The sequence below is a fragment of the Pan troglodytes genome, chromosome 8, assembly GCF_028858775.2.
Source record: "Pan troglodytes isolate AG18354 chromosome 8, NHGRI_mPanTro3-v2.0_pri, whole genome shotgun sequence".
Classification (NCBI taxonomy): domain Eukaryota; kingdom Metazoa; phylum Chordata; class Mammalia; order Primates; family Hominidae; genus Pan; species Pan troglodytes.
The window spans coordinates 84,334,776-84,353,166 of record NC_072406.2 but is presented as its reverse complement, the minus strand read 5'-3'; the positions used below and the strand labels follow the sequence as shown (position 1 = coordinate 84,353,166).

Genomic DNA, 18,391 nt, shown 5'->3' with positions numbered 1-18,391 from the left:
AGAGAATACTGTGGGTTGACTAAACATTATATCTTGGGAAAGTATTCACTGTAGATTATTATGTGTTAAAAAGAGATTACAAAGCAATTTGTATACTGACTTCTATCTCAAAAGTGGGAAGAGAGAGCAATAGAAGAATAAGTCAGCCTGGATACATAAACAATTTACCAGTCGTTATTTGTGGATAACAAGTAATTTTTTTCTTTTAGCTTGTCTGATATATATCTATATATATCTGTATATCTATATCTCTATATCTATATCTATATCTATATCTATCTATATATATAAACAATTTGATGTTATACTTGGTATACTTGGTCAGCTCCAGGTTAGTGGTAATTAGTATGTGCTTGTAAGTGGTAGAATTGTGGTTTGACCCAGCTCTGTTTGACTGTAAAGCCTGTGCTTATGGGACAGAAAGAGGACATTAAAAATAAGTGGATATAGTCTACTCTTTTGAGCGTTTGGTGAAAAGATGAGAGAGGTATATATGTGTGCATTAAATTCCACAATGGTGCAGCCCCGCATCACTATGCATAGTTTGCCATCTTCCTTTCACAGCCAAGCCTCTTTTTACATTGTTTTTGCCTACAAAAATAAAATCTTACAGATGGGTGAAGTGAAAATTAAACAGTTCCTTTTCCCCCTCCTCCAACTCTTGAATTTTCCTCCTCAGAGCAAATACCGAGAGTCATTATCTATGCATATAATTTTACATAAATTGATCACATTACACATATATTTCTGCAGTTCATTCTTGTGAAATATAACCTACACATTACTTTTATGTTACTGAATATAGATATTATGAAATACTACTACATCAGTCTAAGCAATAGCTTATGTACCATAGGACTTTGCTTAAAAATCTTTCATCATTTCTCATCATCTTTTGAATTCATAATCCTCAGTCTAGCATTCAAGATCTTCCAGTATGACATCATCTTAATACTTCAGCTTTATCTCCCACTATCTAGTGCCTGCCCTGGGCCCCAGCCTGCTTCATTATTGGTTGTTGATCTTTTGTTGTTAATATTGTTTCTTGTGACTGAAATTTCCCTTATATTACTCCTCTTTTGTCCAAATGCTATTTCTCTTTCCTCTTGCCATCCTTTCTTCTTTTTCTTAAATAGACTGTAAGATTCTTGGGGGCAGGGAGTTATGTGTTATTTGGCTGCCTTTTGTAATGCATGACGTAGATGTTCGAAGAATGTTTGTTATTTATTCATTTAACCGATGTAAAAAAATGCATTGAGTGCAGTTAGCTTCTTATCCTAAGCCCATCCTCCTTGTAACCTATACTGGTCCTAACCCCACTATAATCTCTTCCACTTTTAAATTACCCGAAACACTCTGTATTGCTTATGTTATTACCAAAATCTACTTTATAGTCTCATAAAAATAATAACAAAATTTTATCTTAGTGGATTGTAGATCTATTAATAACAAGGACCATCTTTGCTTAGTTTTTATTCTTGTAGTCACTAGGATGACGTCTGTACACAGTGAGCACTCAGGAAGCATTAATTGGACGGAGCTGAATTAAATTGGGAGGGAAAGCCCAAACAAAAGCTTGAAATTTGCACTTTCTAGGCAGTCAGTGATCATTCTGCAGCACAAACTCCTTATTTGTAAAGATGGTCCTGGAATGCTTGAGCTTTATAGCACTTACAGGCCTTTAAACTAAGAGCTTAGATTTAGTGCATTAATAACTGGCTTCTGTTTTCAAATCCAAAGCACTATCTAAGTGATAAAGCTGCTTAAGAATAATTCATTCCTTTTTTCATAGCAACCCTGTTATATTTAATTTGCTTATTAGGAAGCAAAGGCATAGAGAAGCTTTGTGATTTATTCATCAACAGGAAAGGATCAATGAAATAAGAATTGAAATAATATACTGTTAGAAATGGCTGGGTGCCGTGGCTCACGCCTGTAATCCCAGCACTTTGGGAGGCCAAGGTTGGGTGGATCACGAGGTCAGGAGGTCGAGACCATCCTGGCTAACACGGTGAAACCCTGTCTCTACTAAAAAATACAGAAAATTAGCCGGGCGTGGTGGCGGGCATCTGTAGTCCCAGCTGCTCGGGAGGCTGAGGCAGGACAATCGCTTGAACCTGGGAGGCGAAGGTTGCAATGAGCTGAGATTGTGCCACTGCACTCCAGACTGGGCAACAGAGTGAGACTCCGTCTCAAAAAAAAAGAAAAGAAAAAAGAAATATAGTGACATATTGTCAACCTGAAATTTAGTGATTATGTCCAAGTACCCTTAAGCTCTCTTAATAGAATTCCAAAATATTTGCTATCTGTGAATTCATTCATGAATGCATGTAAAGACTGTTGAGCACTGATTATATGCCAATTAGGCATTAGTTTAGGTGCAGAGATAAAACAGTGAATAAGACAAATAGCCAGTCTTCGTGGAGTGCACAGTGAATTGAAAACAGAACAAGCCGAGCGCGGTGGCTCACGCCTGTAATCCCAGCACTTTGGGAGGCCAAGGCCGGCGGATCACCTGAGGTCAGTGGATCAGCCTGCCCAACATGGCAAAACCCCATCTCTGCTAAAAACACAAAAATTAGCCGGGTGTGGTGGCGAATGTCTGTAATCCCAGCTACTCGGGAGATGGAGGTTGCAGTGAGCCAAGATTGCGCCACTGCACTCCAGCCTAGGTGACAGAGTGACTCCATCTCAAAAAAAAAAAAAAAAAAAAAAAGAAAGAAAAAGGAAACAGCACAGGCTGCCTGTAGACTTGGATTCTGGTTCCTCTGTCACTGACTGAGCAACCCAGCCTCTCTGCATCATTTCCTCCTGTGTAAAAAGAGCAGGTTACACTAGAACTTTTTAAAGGATATTAGTCCCTTCAAAGTTTTGAGTCTGTAAATTGTCAGAAATCCTAGTTTTCCAGAAAGACAAAGGTGGAAACTGATTTCTTTCATGTAGTCTGTTTAGTTTACTTACTCCAGTATTTCATGCTTCGTGTTTCATGTTCAGTTTTATATAGCTGAACTCCCTGTCTACTTTTTTTCTTCAAGAGATTAAGGGGGAAAGTGAGGAATTATTCTGTTGTGATTTGTAACTGAAGTGCAATTTGCGGTGCATGGTTATATTCAGACCTAACTTATATTTAGAAATATATGGTTCAGCCAGGCACAGTGGCTCACGCCTGTAATCCCAACACTTTGGGAGGCCAAGGCAGGTGGATCGTTTGAGGGCAGGAGTTTGAGACCAGCCTGGGCAACATGGCAAAACCCTGTCTCTACTAAAAATACAAAAATTAGCCGGTGGTAGTGGCACACGCCTGTAATCCCAGCTACTCGGGAGACTGAGGCAGGAGAATCGCTTGAGCCTGGGAGGCAGAGGGTTGCGGTGAGCTGAGATCGTGCCACTGCACTCTAGCCTGGATGAGAGAGTGAGACCCTGTCTCTGAAAAAAAAAAAAAAAAAAAAAAGAAGAAGAAATATTATGGTTCTTAGATGGTGTTAATCAGAAACTTTTAAAAGCAGTTTATCTGAAATTTTTTTCTGATTACGTAACCTCACCATCCATAGATATACATTTAACACAAAAGGTTAAGTGTTTATCTGCGTGGTGAGGTTATGTTTTCCTTTTTATGCTTTTCTGTACTTTTTTCATATGTTCTATAATGAGCTTGTATTATTTTTGTAATTGGGGAAAAAGATTAAGATAACTATATAAGGAAGCACAACATCTCTCTTAATTGGTTTCCGTGCTTTTAGTTGTTTTTAGTTTTTCCTTATTTTTTTCCTTTTTTTTTTTTTTTTTTTTTTTGAGATGGAGTCTTGCCCTGTCACCCAGGCTGGAGTGCAACGGTGCAGTCTTGGCTCACTGCAACCTCCGCCTCATGTGTTTAAGCTATTCTCCTGCCTCATCCTCCCAAGGAGCTGGGATTATAGGCATGCACCACCACACCCATCTAATTTTTTGTATCTTTAGTAGAGATGGGGTTTCACCATGTTGGCCAGGCTGATCTCGAACTTCTGACCTCGTGATCTGCACGCCTTGGCCTCCCAAAGTGCTGGGATTACAGGCGTGAGCCACTGCACTTGGCCTGTTTCTTGCTTCTTAAAAACTGTCATTGATGGCCTGGCATGGTGGCTCACACCTGTCGTCCCAGCACTTTGGGAGGCCAAGGAGGGAAGGTCGCTTGAGGCCAGGAGTTCAAGACCTACTTGAGCAATATAGTGATACCCCATCTCTACAAAAAGTTAAAAAAAAAAATTAGCTGGGCATGGTGGTATGTCCAGAATTGGTTCCTTCCGGTGGGTTATTGGTCTTGCTGACTTCAAGAATGAGGCCGCGGACCCTCGTGGTGAGTGTTACAGTTCTTAAAGATGGTGTGTCCGGAGTTTGTTCCTTCAGATGTTCAGATATGTCCGGAGTTTCTTCCTGCCGGTGGGTTCGTGGTCTTGCTGACTTCAGGAGTGAAGCTGCAGACCTTTGCAGTGAGTGTTACAGCTCTTAAAGGTGGCGCATCCGGAGTTGTTTGTTCCTTCTGGTGGGTTCGTGGTCTCGCTGACTTCAGGAATGAAGCCGCAGACCCTCGTTGTGAGTGTTAGAGCTCATAAAGGTAGTGTGGACCCAAAGAGTGAGCAGCAGCAAGATTGATTGTGAAGAGTAAAAGAACAAAGCTTCCACAGCATGGAAGGGGGACCCAAGTGGGTTGCTGCTGCTGGCTTGGGTGGCCAGCTTTTATTTTTATCCCTTATTTGGCCCCGCCCACATCCCTCTGCTGATTGGCCCATTCTGATTGGTCCATTTTACAGAGTGCTGATCGGTGCATTTATAATCTTTAAGCTAGACACAGAGCGCTGATTGGTGCATTTTTACAGAGTGCTGATTGGTGTGCTTATAATCCTTTAGCTAGACACAGAGTGCTGATTGGTGCGTTTTCACAGAGTGCTGATTGGTACGTTTACAATCCTTTAGCTAGACACAGAGTGCTGATTGGTGCGTTTTCACAGAGTGCTGATTGGTGCGTTTACAATCCTTTAGCTAGACACAGAGCGCTGATTGGTGCGTTTTCATAGAGTGCTGATTGGTGCGTTTACAATCCTTTAGCTAGACACAGAGCGCTGATTGGTGCGTTTTTACAGAGTGCCGATTGGTGCATTTACCATCCTCTAGCTAGGCAGAAAAGTTCTCCAAGTCCCCCATTCAACCCAGGAAGTCCAGCTGGCTTAACCTCTCAGTGGCATTTACTTGTAGTCCCAACAACTTGGGAGGCTGAGGCAGGAGGATAGCTTGACCCCAGGAGTTCAAGGCTGCAGTTAGCTGTGATTGTGCTACTGCACTCTAGCTTGGGCAGCAGAGTGAGATCATGTCTCTTAAAAAAAGAAAAACAACAACAACAACAACAACAAAAAACAACCCTCGGTTTCCTATGGCTTACCAAGTAAGAGTCCAATGCTGCCTGACCCATGTGGCCTTCACAGCTTGGCTTCAGCCTGCCCTTCCCTTTCTACAGATTTTCTCCAGTCCTTGAATGTATCGTGTTCTTTGACATTCAGTCTCTCAAATACTCAGGAGAAACATTGTTTTAGAATCACCTTCACTTCTTTGATTCCCTTATACCAGAGAATCTCACTTCTCACCACTTACAGTGCCACTGTCCCAGCCAGCTGGGTGATTGCCACAGCCTCCTAACTGCCTTCCTGCTTCTGTCCTGCCTCCACTGCTGTCTGTCCTCCACACAGCAGCCAGATCATGTCAGTCTTCTGCCTAACACCCTCCAAAAGCTCCCACCTCACTCTGTAACTACTGAAGTCGTTCCATGGGCCTGAGAGCTTCAGCTAACCTGGTCACACCTCTCCGACTTCATCACTTCTCTCTTCCTAGTTTCACTGCAGACACTGGCATCCTTTCTATTCCTCAGTCCTTCTGTGCATATGCCTGTCTCAGAAATGTGTATTTGCTGTTTCCTCTCTCCAGAATGCTTTTCCCTCAGGTCTCTGTCAAATGTCACTTTATTAGGGAGACCCTTCCTGATCACTCTACTTAACATAGTGCCCCCACCCCCATTCACACTCTACTCCCTCTCTGCTGTTTCATCTCCTTCAAGGCATGTGGCACCCAGAGGTGTGCGTGTGTGTTTGTTCATTCCTCCTACCTGAATGTGAGCTGCACAAGGGTGGGGCTTGTTTTGTTCACTGCTGTGTTCCTATCACCTGTGAACACACCATCCTTGGAGGTCTTGTTCTGTCCATTTCCCCTATTGCCTGGTTTCCTTTTCTTTCTCTGTTGGATAATTTCTTGTCAGTAAGCGTTTGCAACTTTTTCTCCTCATTGAAAACACACACAGCCCTCACTCAACTCTGTATCTTCAGATTCCCCAGGTATTCGTTTCTCTCCTTCCTTTCAAGTTTCTTGACAGAGTTATGTGCACTTCCTGCCTTCCCTCCTCTCTGGCTCCTCCGTCAGAAGATTTCTATCCCCAGTGTGCTAGCAAAACTGCTCTGATAGAGGACTCTAATTGTGAGAAACAAGGAGGCATATTTTTGCTTTTTTTCTTTTCTCGAGTGTTGTACTGTACGGTTATTCCTTTTTTCCCCCTTGTAATTCTCATTTCAGCCTCTCTGAAGTCTTCCTGTTCTTATTTCCTCATCCTTATCAGTTGTCTTTGCTGGTTGCCAGGTGGCTGGGACAGTGGCACTGGAAGTGGTGAGAAGTGAGATGCCCTGGTATAAGGGAGTCAAAGAAGTGAAGGTGATTCTAAAACAATGTTTGTCCTAAGTAATTGAGAGATTCAATATCAAAGAACACAATACATTCAAGGACTGGAGAAAATCTATAGAAAGGGAAGGGCAGCAATGAAACAGAAAGGCAGGCTGAAGCCAAGCTGTGAAGGCCACATGGGTCAGGAAGGATTGGACTCTTACTTGGAAGACCATAGGAAACCGAGGGTTGTTTTTTGTTATTGTTGTTTTTCTTTTTTTAAGAGACGTGATCTCACTCTGCTGCCCAGGCTAGAGTGCAGTGGCACAATCACAGCTCACTGCAGCCTTGAACTCCTGGGGTCAAGCTATCCTCCTGCTTCAGCCTCCCGAGTTGCTGGGACTACAAGTGCATGCCACCATGCCCAGCTAATTTAAAGATTTTTTCTTGTAGAGACGAGGTATTGCTATATTGCTCAAGTGGATCTTGAACTTCTGGCCTCAAGCGATCTTCCCTCTTTGGCCTCCCAAAGTGCTGGGATGACAGGTGTGAGCCACCATGCACGCACCACTACCACCCGGCTAGTTTTTGTATTTTTAGTAGAGATGGGGTTTCACCATGTTGGCCAGGCTGGTCTCAAACTCCTGACCTCAAGTGATCAGCCTGCCTCAGCCTTCCAAAGTGCTGGGATCACAGGCATGAGCCACTGCACCTGGCCCCTTCTAATTTTGGATTTGCCACTTAGTTTTGTGAAGTTGGTCAAGTTTTGTAACTTCTCTGTGCCTTGGCTTCTGTATTGGTAAATAGGGATAATAATTGGTTATGAGGACTAAATGATTTAACAGATAAAAAGTGCTTAGAACAGTGCCTGACACATCATAGTGATGTTGACTGTTGAAGTAGCCACCTAGCTGACTGACCTCTGTAGCTGTTCCTCTTCTAAAGCCCTTCCCACTCTGCTATTGAGTCAGCTTTCAAAAATGGACATCAGACCACATTATTCCCTTTTGAAAGTCTTTCTGTGGCTTCCCTAATCTGACCACTACTTATAGACTTAGCTCATCTCCATTGTCCCTTTTCTGTCACTCTCTGTCATAGCTGTATTGTAAATAATTGACAGTTTTTTGAATATGCTGTGATCTTGCATGCCTTGGCATCTTTGCACTTGCTGTTTCTTCTTGTACTTGAAGTGCCCCTCCTTCCCTGGTGTTATTTGCAAATCTTTAATGATCATTCCAGACTAAGTCTAAACCTCCTGTGGAAACCTGGCCCTCTCCATGTAGAGTTGATCACTCCCTTCATGCTCACCATAATATATTGCCATCATTTATTTCTACTATCTGTTAAGCAGACAAACAAGACTGATCTTTAGCTCCATGATGGTGGGAGATGAGTCTCTTATTCTTCCTCTTGTGATGCAGGGCTTTGTATAGTGATTAGCACAGAGCACATGCTCCATAAACATTGTTGAATTGGTAATCGCATGTTCAGAAGTTTACTAAGATTTCTGCACTGCTTTTCTCCAATTTCTCCAGGCTACAAGAATTAGTTGATCGAGTGCTGGAACGTTTTCAGGCATCTGGACTAATAGTGAAAGAGTGGAATAGTGTGAAACTGCATGCTACAGTTATGAATACACTATTCAGGAAAGACCCCAATGGTAAGTCCCCCAGAGAACTATAGCACAGTTTGTGATCAGCGGCCTTGTGGCATCTCTGAGGTTTAGGTAGAATGAGCTATCAAAGAATCTCTGATATAGCTTCTTTTTTAGACCTCTTAGCATATTCTGATGAGCATAGTAGAGGTGGGCAAGAACATATATAGCATGGGACTGTGGCTTCCAGATCTTTTATTTCTGTCACACATAGGATTGCCATATTTAGCAAATACAAATACAGGATGCTCTGGTAAATTTTATATAAACAGTGAATAAATTTTTGGCATAAGTATGTCGCATGCAATACTTGGTGGCTTTTTTTTTTTTTTAAAGAGAAAAAAGAAAGGAAGATGAGCTAGTGAAAGTAAATGTTAAATCAGTGTTTCTCAACTGGGGGTTATTTTGCCCCCAGATGACATTTGGCATTGTCTGGAGACATTTTTGGTTGTCATAGTTAGGGAGCTGGAGATGGGTTGCTGCTGGCACCTAGTGGGTGCTGTCTAACACTCTACAATGCATGGGACGGTCCCCCATGACAAAGAATTATTCTTCCCAAAATGTCATAGCACAGAGGTTGAGAAACCTTGTGTTAAAATAATAGTTTTTTTCTTCATGGACTCTGAGCCTTTTTATAAAAATGCCTTGTTTTAATCCTTGATTTGGGATAGTTGTTTATTTCAAAAAGAAGTTTTCTTTTCTTCCTGTCCCTATCTCCAAAGTGAAAGCTTCTCTAGTACCTTCAGCATCGGATCAGGAGTCACACATTCAAGCCATATGCAACTCTTCCTTCCAAGACTTGTGGTTCAAAATACACTAGCAGCACCAAGATCACGTATTCCGGTTTCATTTCCTTTCTTGAGCCCTGACCTTGGTTTTAGAAAATCTAGGTGGGGGCCAGGTGCGGTGGCTCATGCCTGTAATCCTAGCACTTTGGAAGGCTGAGGCGGGTGGATCACTTGCATTTAGGAGTTCAAGACCAGCCTGGCCAACATGGTGAAACCCCGTCTCTACTAAAAATACAAAAATTAGCCGGGTGTGGTGGCACATGCCTGTAATCCCAGCTACTTGGGAGGTTGAGGCAAGACAATCGCTTGAACCTGGGAGGCGGAGGTTACAGTGTGCTGAGATCGCACTCCAGCCTGGCAACAGAGCAAGACTCCTTCTCAAAAAAAAAAAAAAAAAAAAAAAAAAAAAAAAAATCTATCTAGAGGAGAAGATAACTCCATCAGGACTTGAACCATTGACTATTTGTAGGTTTTTAGTTAGGACAATTTGTGTGTCCCTTTTAGTTAAGGCACGTCTTTTAATTTCTCTCAGATATGTACCAAAGATCCCAACTGGCAATCATTTGATAATTAACCCCGTTTAGTTACAGTCATGGTAGGACCAAGAAATTTGTAGCTATCTAGTTATTAGTTCTAAAATACTACTATTTTGTGATGCCATATTGAATTTTATTTAAGACTTGCAAATAAATCTCTATTTTACTTTTGAGAACACTGAGATTAAGAGAGCTTCAAATAACTCAGTTAAAGCCTATATACTCTTGTTTGGGTAGGTAATAGAATCCAAAACTTTGAACTTGTTCCAGTTGAGTGTGTGTGTGTGTGTGTGTATTTTTATTTTATTTTTTTGAAATGGAGTCTTGCTCTGTCGCCCAGGCCGGAGTGTGCAGTGGCGCCATCTCAGCTCACTGCAACCTCCGCCCCCCGGGTTCAAGCGATTTTCCTGCCTCAGCCTCCTGAGTAGCTGGGATTACAGGCACCTGCCACCGCGCTCAGCTAATTTTCGTATTTTTAGTAGAGACAGGTTTCACCATCTTGGCCAGGCTGATCTTGAACTCCTGACCTTGTGATCCACCTGCCTCGGCCTCCCAAAGTGCTGGGATTACAGGCATGAGCCACTGCGCCTGGCCCAGTTGAGCATATTTCTTTCCTTCGGGGAGTAGTAGTACAGGAAGTAGGAATATTTTCAATATCTATGTATTATAATGCAGCTTGTCCAGTGGAAACATGTAACTAGGTTTGTGCTATTTGTTTTATTCTGAACAGTATATTTTAATTTTGGAAAACAAATTGAGAATCCCCTGAGATGATGTACATTTTAACATTATTATGTAAAGGCAGAGTTTCAGAACTCTGGAGTATACTCTAAATTTATTGTTTCAGAAGACATACTGTATTAAGAAAACGGTCTGTGATGATTGAAGTATTCTGTATCTGCGATGTCCAATATGGTAGCCACTAGACACATGGGGTTATTGAGCACTTGAAAGGTGGCTAGTGAGACTGTGAAAGTGAACTTTTATTTTTAATTTTAATTAAAATTTATGGGAAAACATCTGGATAGTGGCCACTGTTTTGGGCGTTGCAGGTATAGACAGTATTTTATTAGACATTTATTAGCTATCAGTACATTTTCCATTTGTCTTAGTCCTTAAATATTTGTTCAGAGCTCTTAAAACTATGTCATGGTCCATCATTAACTAATCTCTTAACACAGGAAGAGTTCAGATATGTAGGAATCTGTATATTCTAAGTTGTGTGGATCCAGGTTTATATTCAGTTAGTACTAGAGCTTTATATAAGAGAGTGTTGTGTGTTCACAGTCTAGTTATCCCTCTATTTGCAGATGTTCAAAATATAATCGCTTTATTGAGATATAATTCACATACTCTACATAATTTACTCTCTTGATATATATATATAATTTAGTGGTTTTTAGTCTGGTTAAAGTTGTATAGCCATCACCACAATCAATTCTAGAACATTTTCATCACCCTAAAATGAAACCCCATACCCACTGGCAGTCACTTTCCATTTCTTCCTACCCCTCTCACTCTGCCCTCCCCTGACCTCCACCAAGCCCTAGGCACCACTTGCCTACTTTATGTCTCTATAGAGCTGCCTGTTCTGGACATTTCATATAAACAGAATCATGCTGTATGTGATCTTTTGTGGCTGGCTGCTTTCACTTAGCATAATATTTTCAAGGCTCATCCATGTTATAACACATCAGTACTTCATTCCTTTTTTCGTTTTGTTTTCTGTGTTTTTTTTTTTTTTTTTTTTGAGACAAGGTCTCTGTTGCCCAGGCTGGAGTGTAGTAGAGTGATCTTGGCTCTCTGCAACCTCCACCTCCCGCACTCAAATGATTCTCCCACTTCAGCCTCCTGAGTAGTTGGGAATACAGGCACATGCCACTACACCCAGCTAATTTTTAAACTTTTTTTTTTTTTTTCCTAAGATGAAGTTTTGCTCTTGTTGCCTAGGCTGGAGTACAGTGGTGCAATCTTGGCTCACTGCAACCTCCGCCTCCCAGGTTCAGGTAATTCTCTTGCCTCAGCCTCCTGAGTAGCTGGGATTACAGGTGTGCGCCACCATGCCTGGCTAATTTTTGCATTTTTAGTAGAGACGGGGTTTCACCGTGTTGGTCAGGCTAGTTAGTCTCCAACTCCTGACCTAAGGTGATCCACCTGTCCCGGCCTCCCAAAGTGCTGGGGTTACAGGCATGAGCCACCATGTCTGGCTTAAACTTTTTTTTATAGTGACAAGGTCTCACTATATTGCCCAGGTTGGTTTCAGACTCCTGGGATCAAGTGGTCCTTCTGCTTCAGCCTCCCAAAGTGTTGGGATTACAGACGTGAGCCACCATGCCTGGTGCTTCATTTCTTTATGGCTGAATAATATTCCATTGTATGGATATGCCACATTTTATGTATCCTTTCATCAATTGGTGGACATTTGTGTTGTTTCCACTTTTTGATATTTATTTGGTATCAATTTATTTGTTGTTCTTTTGCAACTTCACACATTCTCTTTCTCTTAATTTTAAGTTGTGAAATATGCACGGGGTTGGGATCTTTGATTAAGAGCATCCTTCTCATTAGAGACATAGTTCCATAGTTACCCATGTGCAACTCCAGTGGGCTAGCTGAAATGTATTATGTATTATGTTCATGGAGTTTTTAAAACTCTAGATGTATTTGATCAATTCTGGCCTAGTACTCTCCTTACTTATAAAAGTAAAATAACGTACTTAAATGTGGAAATAAGTATTTTTGAAGGTCTGTCAGTGGGTAGGAAATGATTAATATTTCAGAAAATATTCTGAGTTAATTCTTGAGGATGCTTTGAATTTTTTGTACTCTGGACTCTCCTGTATTGAATTTTTACTTGAGAAGGACATGAAATGATGTTACATTTTTTTTCTTTCCTGTTTCCCTCTCTTTTGATATTCTTTTCCTTGCCAACCTTTAAGGATGTCTTTTGAGATATGCAACCCAAATTAACTTAAGAAGCTAGAGCACAGCTTGGTTTAGGCTAAGGTCATAGATTTGCTGCATTCCTGTGTAGAATATCTGTAAGGATACCTTTGATTGCAACTGAAGGGCTCTTTTTCCTTTGGGGGAAGTCCTTAAATCAACCCAGAGCATGAGTTTTGACTAGCTAATGTGTGAACTCTTATGTATTTTTACATATTTAAAATTATATGCCACTTTTCTTGGATCTATAGAACATAAGGAACCTTTGAAGATCACTTAGTCCTGCCTCTCACTTTGTCAATGAGGAACTAAGGTCCACAATGGAAACATAATTTGCCTAATAATGTAGCTAGTTGCATAGTTAGGAATATACAGTGAGTGCCTGGAGAATGTCGAATGAATAGGTGAATGAATAAATGTATACTGAATGAATTGTTGACAGAACTGAGACTAGAAGCCAGGTCTCTTGATTCATAGCCTGACATTTTTCCTCCTCATTATGCCACTTTCCAGGTAGTTTATGAAAATTTTGCTAGTTGTACCTATGTACCTATAGAAATCCAAGAGAAAACAACCAATCAATCTAAGCTTCTAACATTATCTTTGGAATATTTACAGCTGAAGGCAGGTACAATCTCTACACAGCGGATGGCAAATGTATCTTCAAGGAAAGAGAATCATTTGATGGCCGAAATATTTTAAAGGTCAGTATGAAGCAGAGTGAATTGGAAATCCTTTGGCACATGTCCTAAATAAGGCAGGAAAACAAGTAGTTCTCCGTATATTTTTTCATACTTCTTCATACTTTTTCTCATACTTGTTTTTTTTAATTATCTAAAGGGAAAGAGAGGAAAAGTAGCTGGTCCTCTTAAGGCTTTGGCACTTCTAGAGTATTTGAAATTGGTGGTTTGTTTGTTTATTTGTTTATCTGAGACAGTGTCTCGCTCTGTTGCTCACGCTGGAGTGCAGTGGTGCAAACACTGCTCACTGGAGCCTTGACCTCCTGGGCTCAAGTGGTCCTGCCACCTCTGTCTCCCAAAGTGCTGGAATTACAGGTGTGAGCCTCTGCACCCTGCCTGAAATTGGTGATATAAGAAACACTTAGAAAAAAAAAAAAAAAAAAAAAAAAAAGAAACCCTTAGGTATTCCAGCCACTTGGATTCATAGAAATAAGTTGATTTCAACCTAAGTTTTACTCTGTACTTACCTCTAGAGGTTTGAGCTTGCATTTTTTTTAAGTGGAAAATAATTATTTGTCTTGTTTTAGTAGATTTTTCTCTTTACCCACAAAGTCAATCTCTGCAGTGGCTTTATAAGCCATTTTTACTCAGGAACAGCCTATGTCCTAAAAAGTAGATGGTCCATTTTTGACCATTGAAGCTTTGCCTTTCTGAGTGTTGAATTAATCTATGAAATGTAAGTAAAGGGGTTCTTCAGGATTACATTTGTCTTTCTCTAACAGATGACTACCCTTCTGTAATATTCATGATTTATGCCTTCTCCATCAGGTTAGCATGCCATTGTTCCTCTGGACAAAGAGAAACATAAGTTGATACTAATGGAGAGGTTTTCAGTTCTTCTTTTCACTTGCTCTGTAAGGGTTTAGGTCATTTTCAAGGCTATGGGTGTTTTGCTGAGGTGGAGGAGGGAGCATATGATAACGTCAGAATAGGCTTTAGCTTTAGAAATGCTTTTACTTTTTCTTCCCTATTCCACCCTCCATTCCCTTATGTTGTCTCTTTACAGTTTTTTTGCCAAATGCCTAATGTGACCCCATTGCTTTAATTAATGACATCACTCTTCAGCAGCTGTGACTGCTTACCATGGAGCCCAATAGGGCAGTGTCAGCCATCGTCTCAGGCATTCCCGCACCTGCATTGCAGAGCTATGCTGAGTCCTTCCTTTCCTTGATATGTTTTCTCTTTTTGAGTAGTTTTCTTGTTTTTGAGGTAGCTTTGGGTTTGAGTGGCAGGCTGCTAATGAATTCAGTTGTAGTTAACTTTACTGTTTTTTCCAGGCTACAGCTTCGGTGTGATATGAATCTTTCTCCTCCTTTATCTCCCTTCTTTGGGGATTTTCCAGTATCACAATGAATTACTTTGCTTTTTGTTGTTGTTAATTTGGTTAAGAAAGAAAATAGACTGAATGGGGAAAGAAATCTTTAGGAATGGCTCAAAGCCAACTGGGTTTTCATGGAATTAAAACTGAAGCCTTGTGTGTTGGTACAAGTCAGGTGTGAGGTGCTTTGACATCTATAAGAGTGGGGTGATGGCAGAGAGCCTGTTGGGTGGCCGTATGAGCAGTGTGGAGCTCTTACCTTGCTATAGAATTTCTCTCATTCTGGAAAGTAAGTTTTCAATTTAACTGCTTTTTCCTGAAATCTTCTGAACCACCCCAGTGATGATATGAATGTAGCTCCCTCTGGTGTTGACAAGGACTTGCTATATCAGTAATACCCTTATTAATTCAAGCCCAATCACTTTTAGAGCTGGACCTAGCTAGGTTCTTGGAGACCATTTAGTCCAATTCCCCACTTTAATCTCTGACATGAAATCTACTAAGGTAAAGTGACTTGCCAGAGGTACCGCTAGTTAGTAGCAGAATCTGAATCAGAAAAGAAAGACTCAAAACTCACAAATTGAGCATTATTTTCTGCTGCCTCCCGTAAAGATGCCCAGTGTTTAGGTAGAGACCATTAGATATTTGAAGTTGGGCATATCTGCCTGATCTGGGATAATGGCCAATTAAAGCTTGTTTCATTAATGGTGGGACAGTGAGTGTGCCAATTAGTCTAAAACCGTAGCTAGTTAATAATTAGATTTTTGTATCGAATATAATATCAACACTAACAGAAATACTTATTGACTATATACCATCTGCCAGACTATGTGCCTTAAAGATGAAACAGTCATTACGATACAATCCCTGCCTTCTAGGAGCTTCCAGTCCGTGAGGGGTACAGATAGTTAATAGACAATTAGAATATAAAAACCATGGGGTGAGTTATGGACAAGTGCCTTTGACCACAGATAGTTATGATGACGTATCCTTTAGTATAGTATTTAATATTTTACTCCTTAATCACTAGTTCCAGAAAAATAATCTTTCACCTATGTTCAATCAAGAGAATTAGCTTCTTTTTTAAAATAAAAGTAAATGTGGGCTCCAACAGTTACCTCCCACCCCCAACACAGAGGCAATTAAATATGCTTGTGAAGTAGCCATAGTAGCTATGGCCATAGTAGCCTTTTGGAATTACCATGAATGGACACGTCTTTCTCAATTAAAACATGAGAATCCATGGCTCCTGAAGCCCTTAAAATAAAAACAGGATTTAGAAAACCAGTGGACTTCATATATATAGTTTTTGTATGATATGAAATTATTATGCTTAGAAAGAAAAAAAATCAATTTCACTAACAAGATAGGAACTGACTTGGAGTAAACAGAAAGGTTAACTGTATTGGTTGTTAAGGAGCCCAGGCATACGTGTGCAGCATATTAACAGCTGCATAGGCCAAGGATCAGGAATGCTGGTGATGGGAGGCAGCCTTAGGAAAAAAAAATCAACTTCATCTACTATTCAAAGAGAAACAAAACAAGAAAGAAAGTCATTGCTCATTGCTGTAAGAATTTAATGAGTAACAGCCAATTGCTATTCTACTCCATGAAGAAAATTGGTTCTTTTGGCTTGGTATAATATGTGTTCTGGGAGCCTTAGTAAGAAAAAAGAAATCTTTAATGACTGTTGCAGATGGAAGCCACATTTTTCTTTTGTACAGCTTTTTTGAGAGTTGTTGCAGCTGTAATATACTAGTGTCTGGTTATTCCTAGTTAAAAATAAGAAAGTCTTGCCCTAAGAAAGACTTTGAATTAAGAACTGACAACTAGAATCATTCTCCTGTGTTATTCAAACCTGAAAAAGAACAAACATATTTGGTTATGGTGTTTTTTTATGGAAAAGTGCCAGATAGCTCCAAAAGGAGGATGCATGAGTGAAGAAGACCTAGGCCAAATTAATGGGATGGTGTCCCCTCAGAGAGTATCCATTTCTAATCTAAGAGATAGCAAAAAAAAAAAAAAAAAAAGATGTTGTTTGTTTAGCCATAGGCAGTGATAAATTTATAATTGGAGAAATCATGCTGACCTAAAGACACACTGCCTGGAAGTAAATGCTCCCTCACTAGCTAGAAGTAAAATGGTCATTAATTGCCAGCTTCTGGGGAGAGAGGTAATGACAGTCTGTTTGGGGTCTTAAGCAATAGAATCAGTATTCCAAGATTGTGCTCTCAGCAGATTGAACCAGGGGTACAATGTTAACTGTTCAAAAGCATAGCTTCTGACTGCAGAGTGAAGAGGAGGCATTAGAGCCCTAGGTTGTACTAATCAGAGAAGGTGATATGGTACAAATAAAGTCACAGTGATATATTTGGGAAAGAATGGAAAGTACTATAGGTCTAAAGTCAGAGGATAGTGTAAAAGTGCCATTTCTTTAGACACTTAGAAATCCTGGAAAATATAAGCCATGTAAAAGGGTGATGAATTTGTACCTTTTCTATTTTATATATAAGAATCTTTTAATTTAGAGAAAGAAGAGACTGGCAGTACTAAACTAACTGCATTAATTTTAAATACTTTCCCCTGAAAATATGTTTTAAATCTCTAGCCACATTGAGACTTTTCTTGAAAGATGTGAATGAGCCACCCAAGTATTTCATTCAGTTTTGGTTTTGTCCCATCTCTGTTCTTCAGAGCCTTTAAAAGGACAATTATAATGAATAAATTTCAATGAGATCTTTATTTAGTTTGCTTTACTTAGAGACATTTTTATGAAGGAAGCTTTTAAAAATACTGTTTATTCTTTTTTGCTGAAATATATATGTGTATATTTATATATGTACATGAGACATACATTTAATGTTTAACAAATAGTCATAAAATGAACAATGTGACTACTACCAAGGTCAAAGAGTGGAGCCTGCCTCCCATGCCCCTCCCGGGAGACTCTTTAGTCAGTCTATCCTAAGGGAACGAAAGCACAATTAACTTCTTAAACACTCTCAGGGGAGAGACTTGCTTTGAATGAATATTTTGTTTTGAAGTATTAGAAGAGTGTTGAAAAGATAAATTCAATTTTTTTTTTCTAGAGGACAGAGAAGGGGGGTGAGATTTAGAACTATGCGGTCACTTTTTAAAAAATTTAATAAACTTTATTTTTTAGAGCAGTTTCAGGTTCACAGCAAAATTGAGCAGGAAGTACAGTGTTCCCAAATGCCCCCATCCCTGCACACGCACAGCCTCCCCCACTATTGGCATCTGATACCACATTGGTACATCTTTAAAATCGATAGGCCACATTGACACATCATCACCCATGGTCCGCCGTTTACATTAGGATTCACTCCTGATTTTCTCTATTGAGTTCCTCTTTTCAGTTATTTTCATTTCTGCTCTCATTTTTTTTTTTTTTTTTTTTTGAGACGGAGTCTTGCTCTGCCGCCCAGGCTGGAGTGCAGTGGCACGATCCCGGCTCACTGCAAGCTCCACCTCCCGGGTTCATGCCATTCTCCTGCCTCAGCCTCCCCAGCAGCTGGGACTACAGGCACACGCCACCATGCCTGGCTAATTTTTTTTGTATTTTTAGTAGAGTCGGGGTTTCACCATGTTGGCCAGGATGGTCTCGATCTCCTGACCTTGTGATCTGCCCGCCTCGGCCTCCCAAAGTGCTGGGATTACAGGCATTAGCCACCGCGCCCAGCCTCTGCTCTGATTTTTTAAATTATTTCTTTCATTCT

General features: G+C 40.4%; 1 protein-coding gene across 19 annotated transcripts in view; it reads left to right on the top strand.

The window, feature by feature from the left end:
• The window catches only part of ASCC1 (activating signal cointegrator 1 complex subunit 1), a 173,027-nt gene that overhangs the window by 127,847 nt on the left and 26,789 nt on the right, over positions 1-18,391 (top strand). For 14 of the 19 annotated variants that reach the window (XM_063781888.1, XM_016918526.4, XM_016918527.3 and 11 more), the window contains 2 exons: positions 8,211-8,335; positions 13,215-13,300. In XM_063781888.1, coding sequence (XP_063637958.1) covers positions 8,211-8,335; positions 13,215-13,300 — 211 coding nt within the window. The remainder of the gene's footprint in view (positions 1-8,210; positions 8,336-13,214; positions 13,301-18,391) is intronic. The other 5 variants (XM_063781893.1, XM_063781898.1, XM_063781896.1 and 2 more) reach the window with 1 other exon arrangement.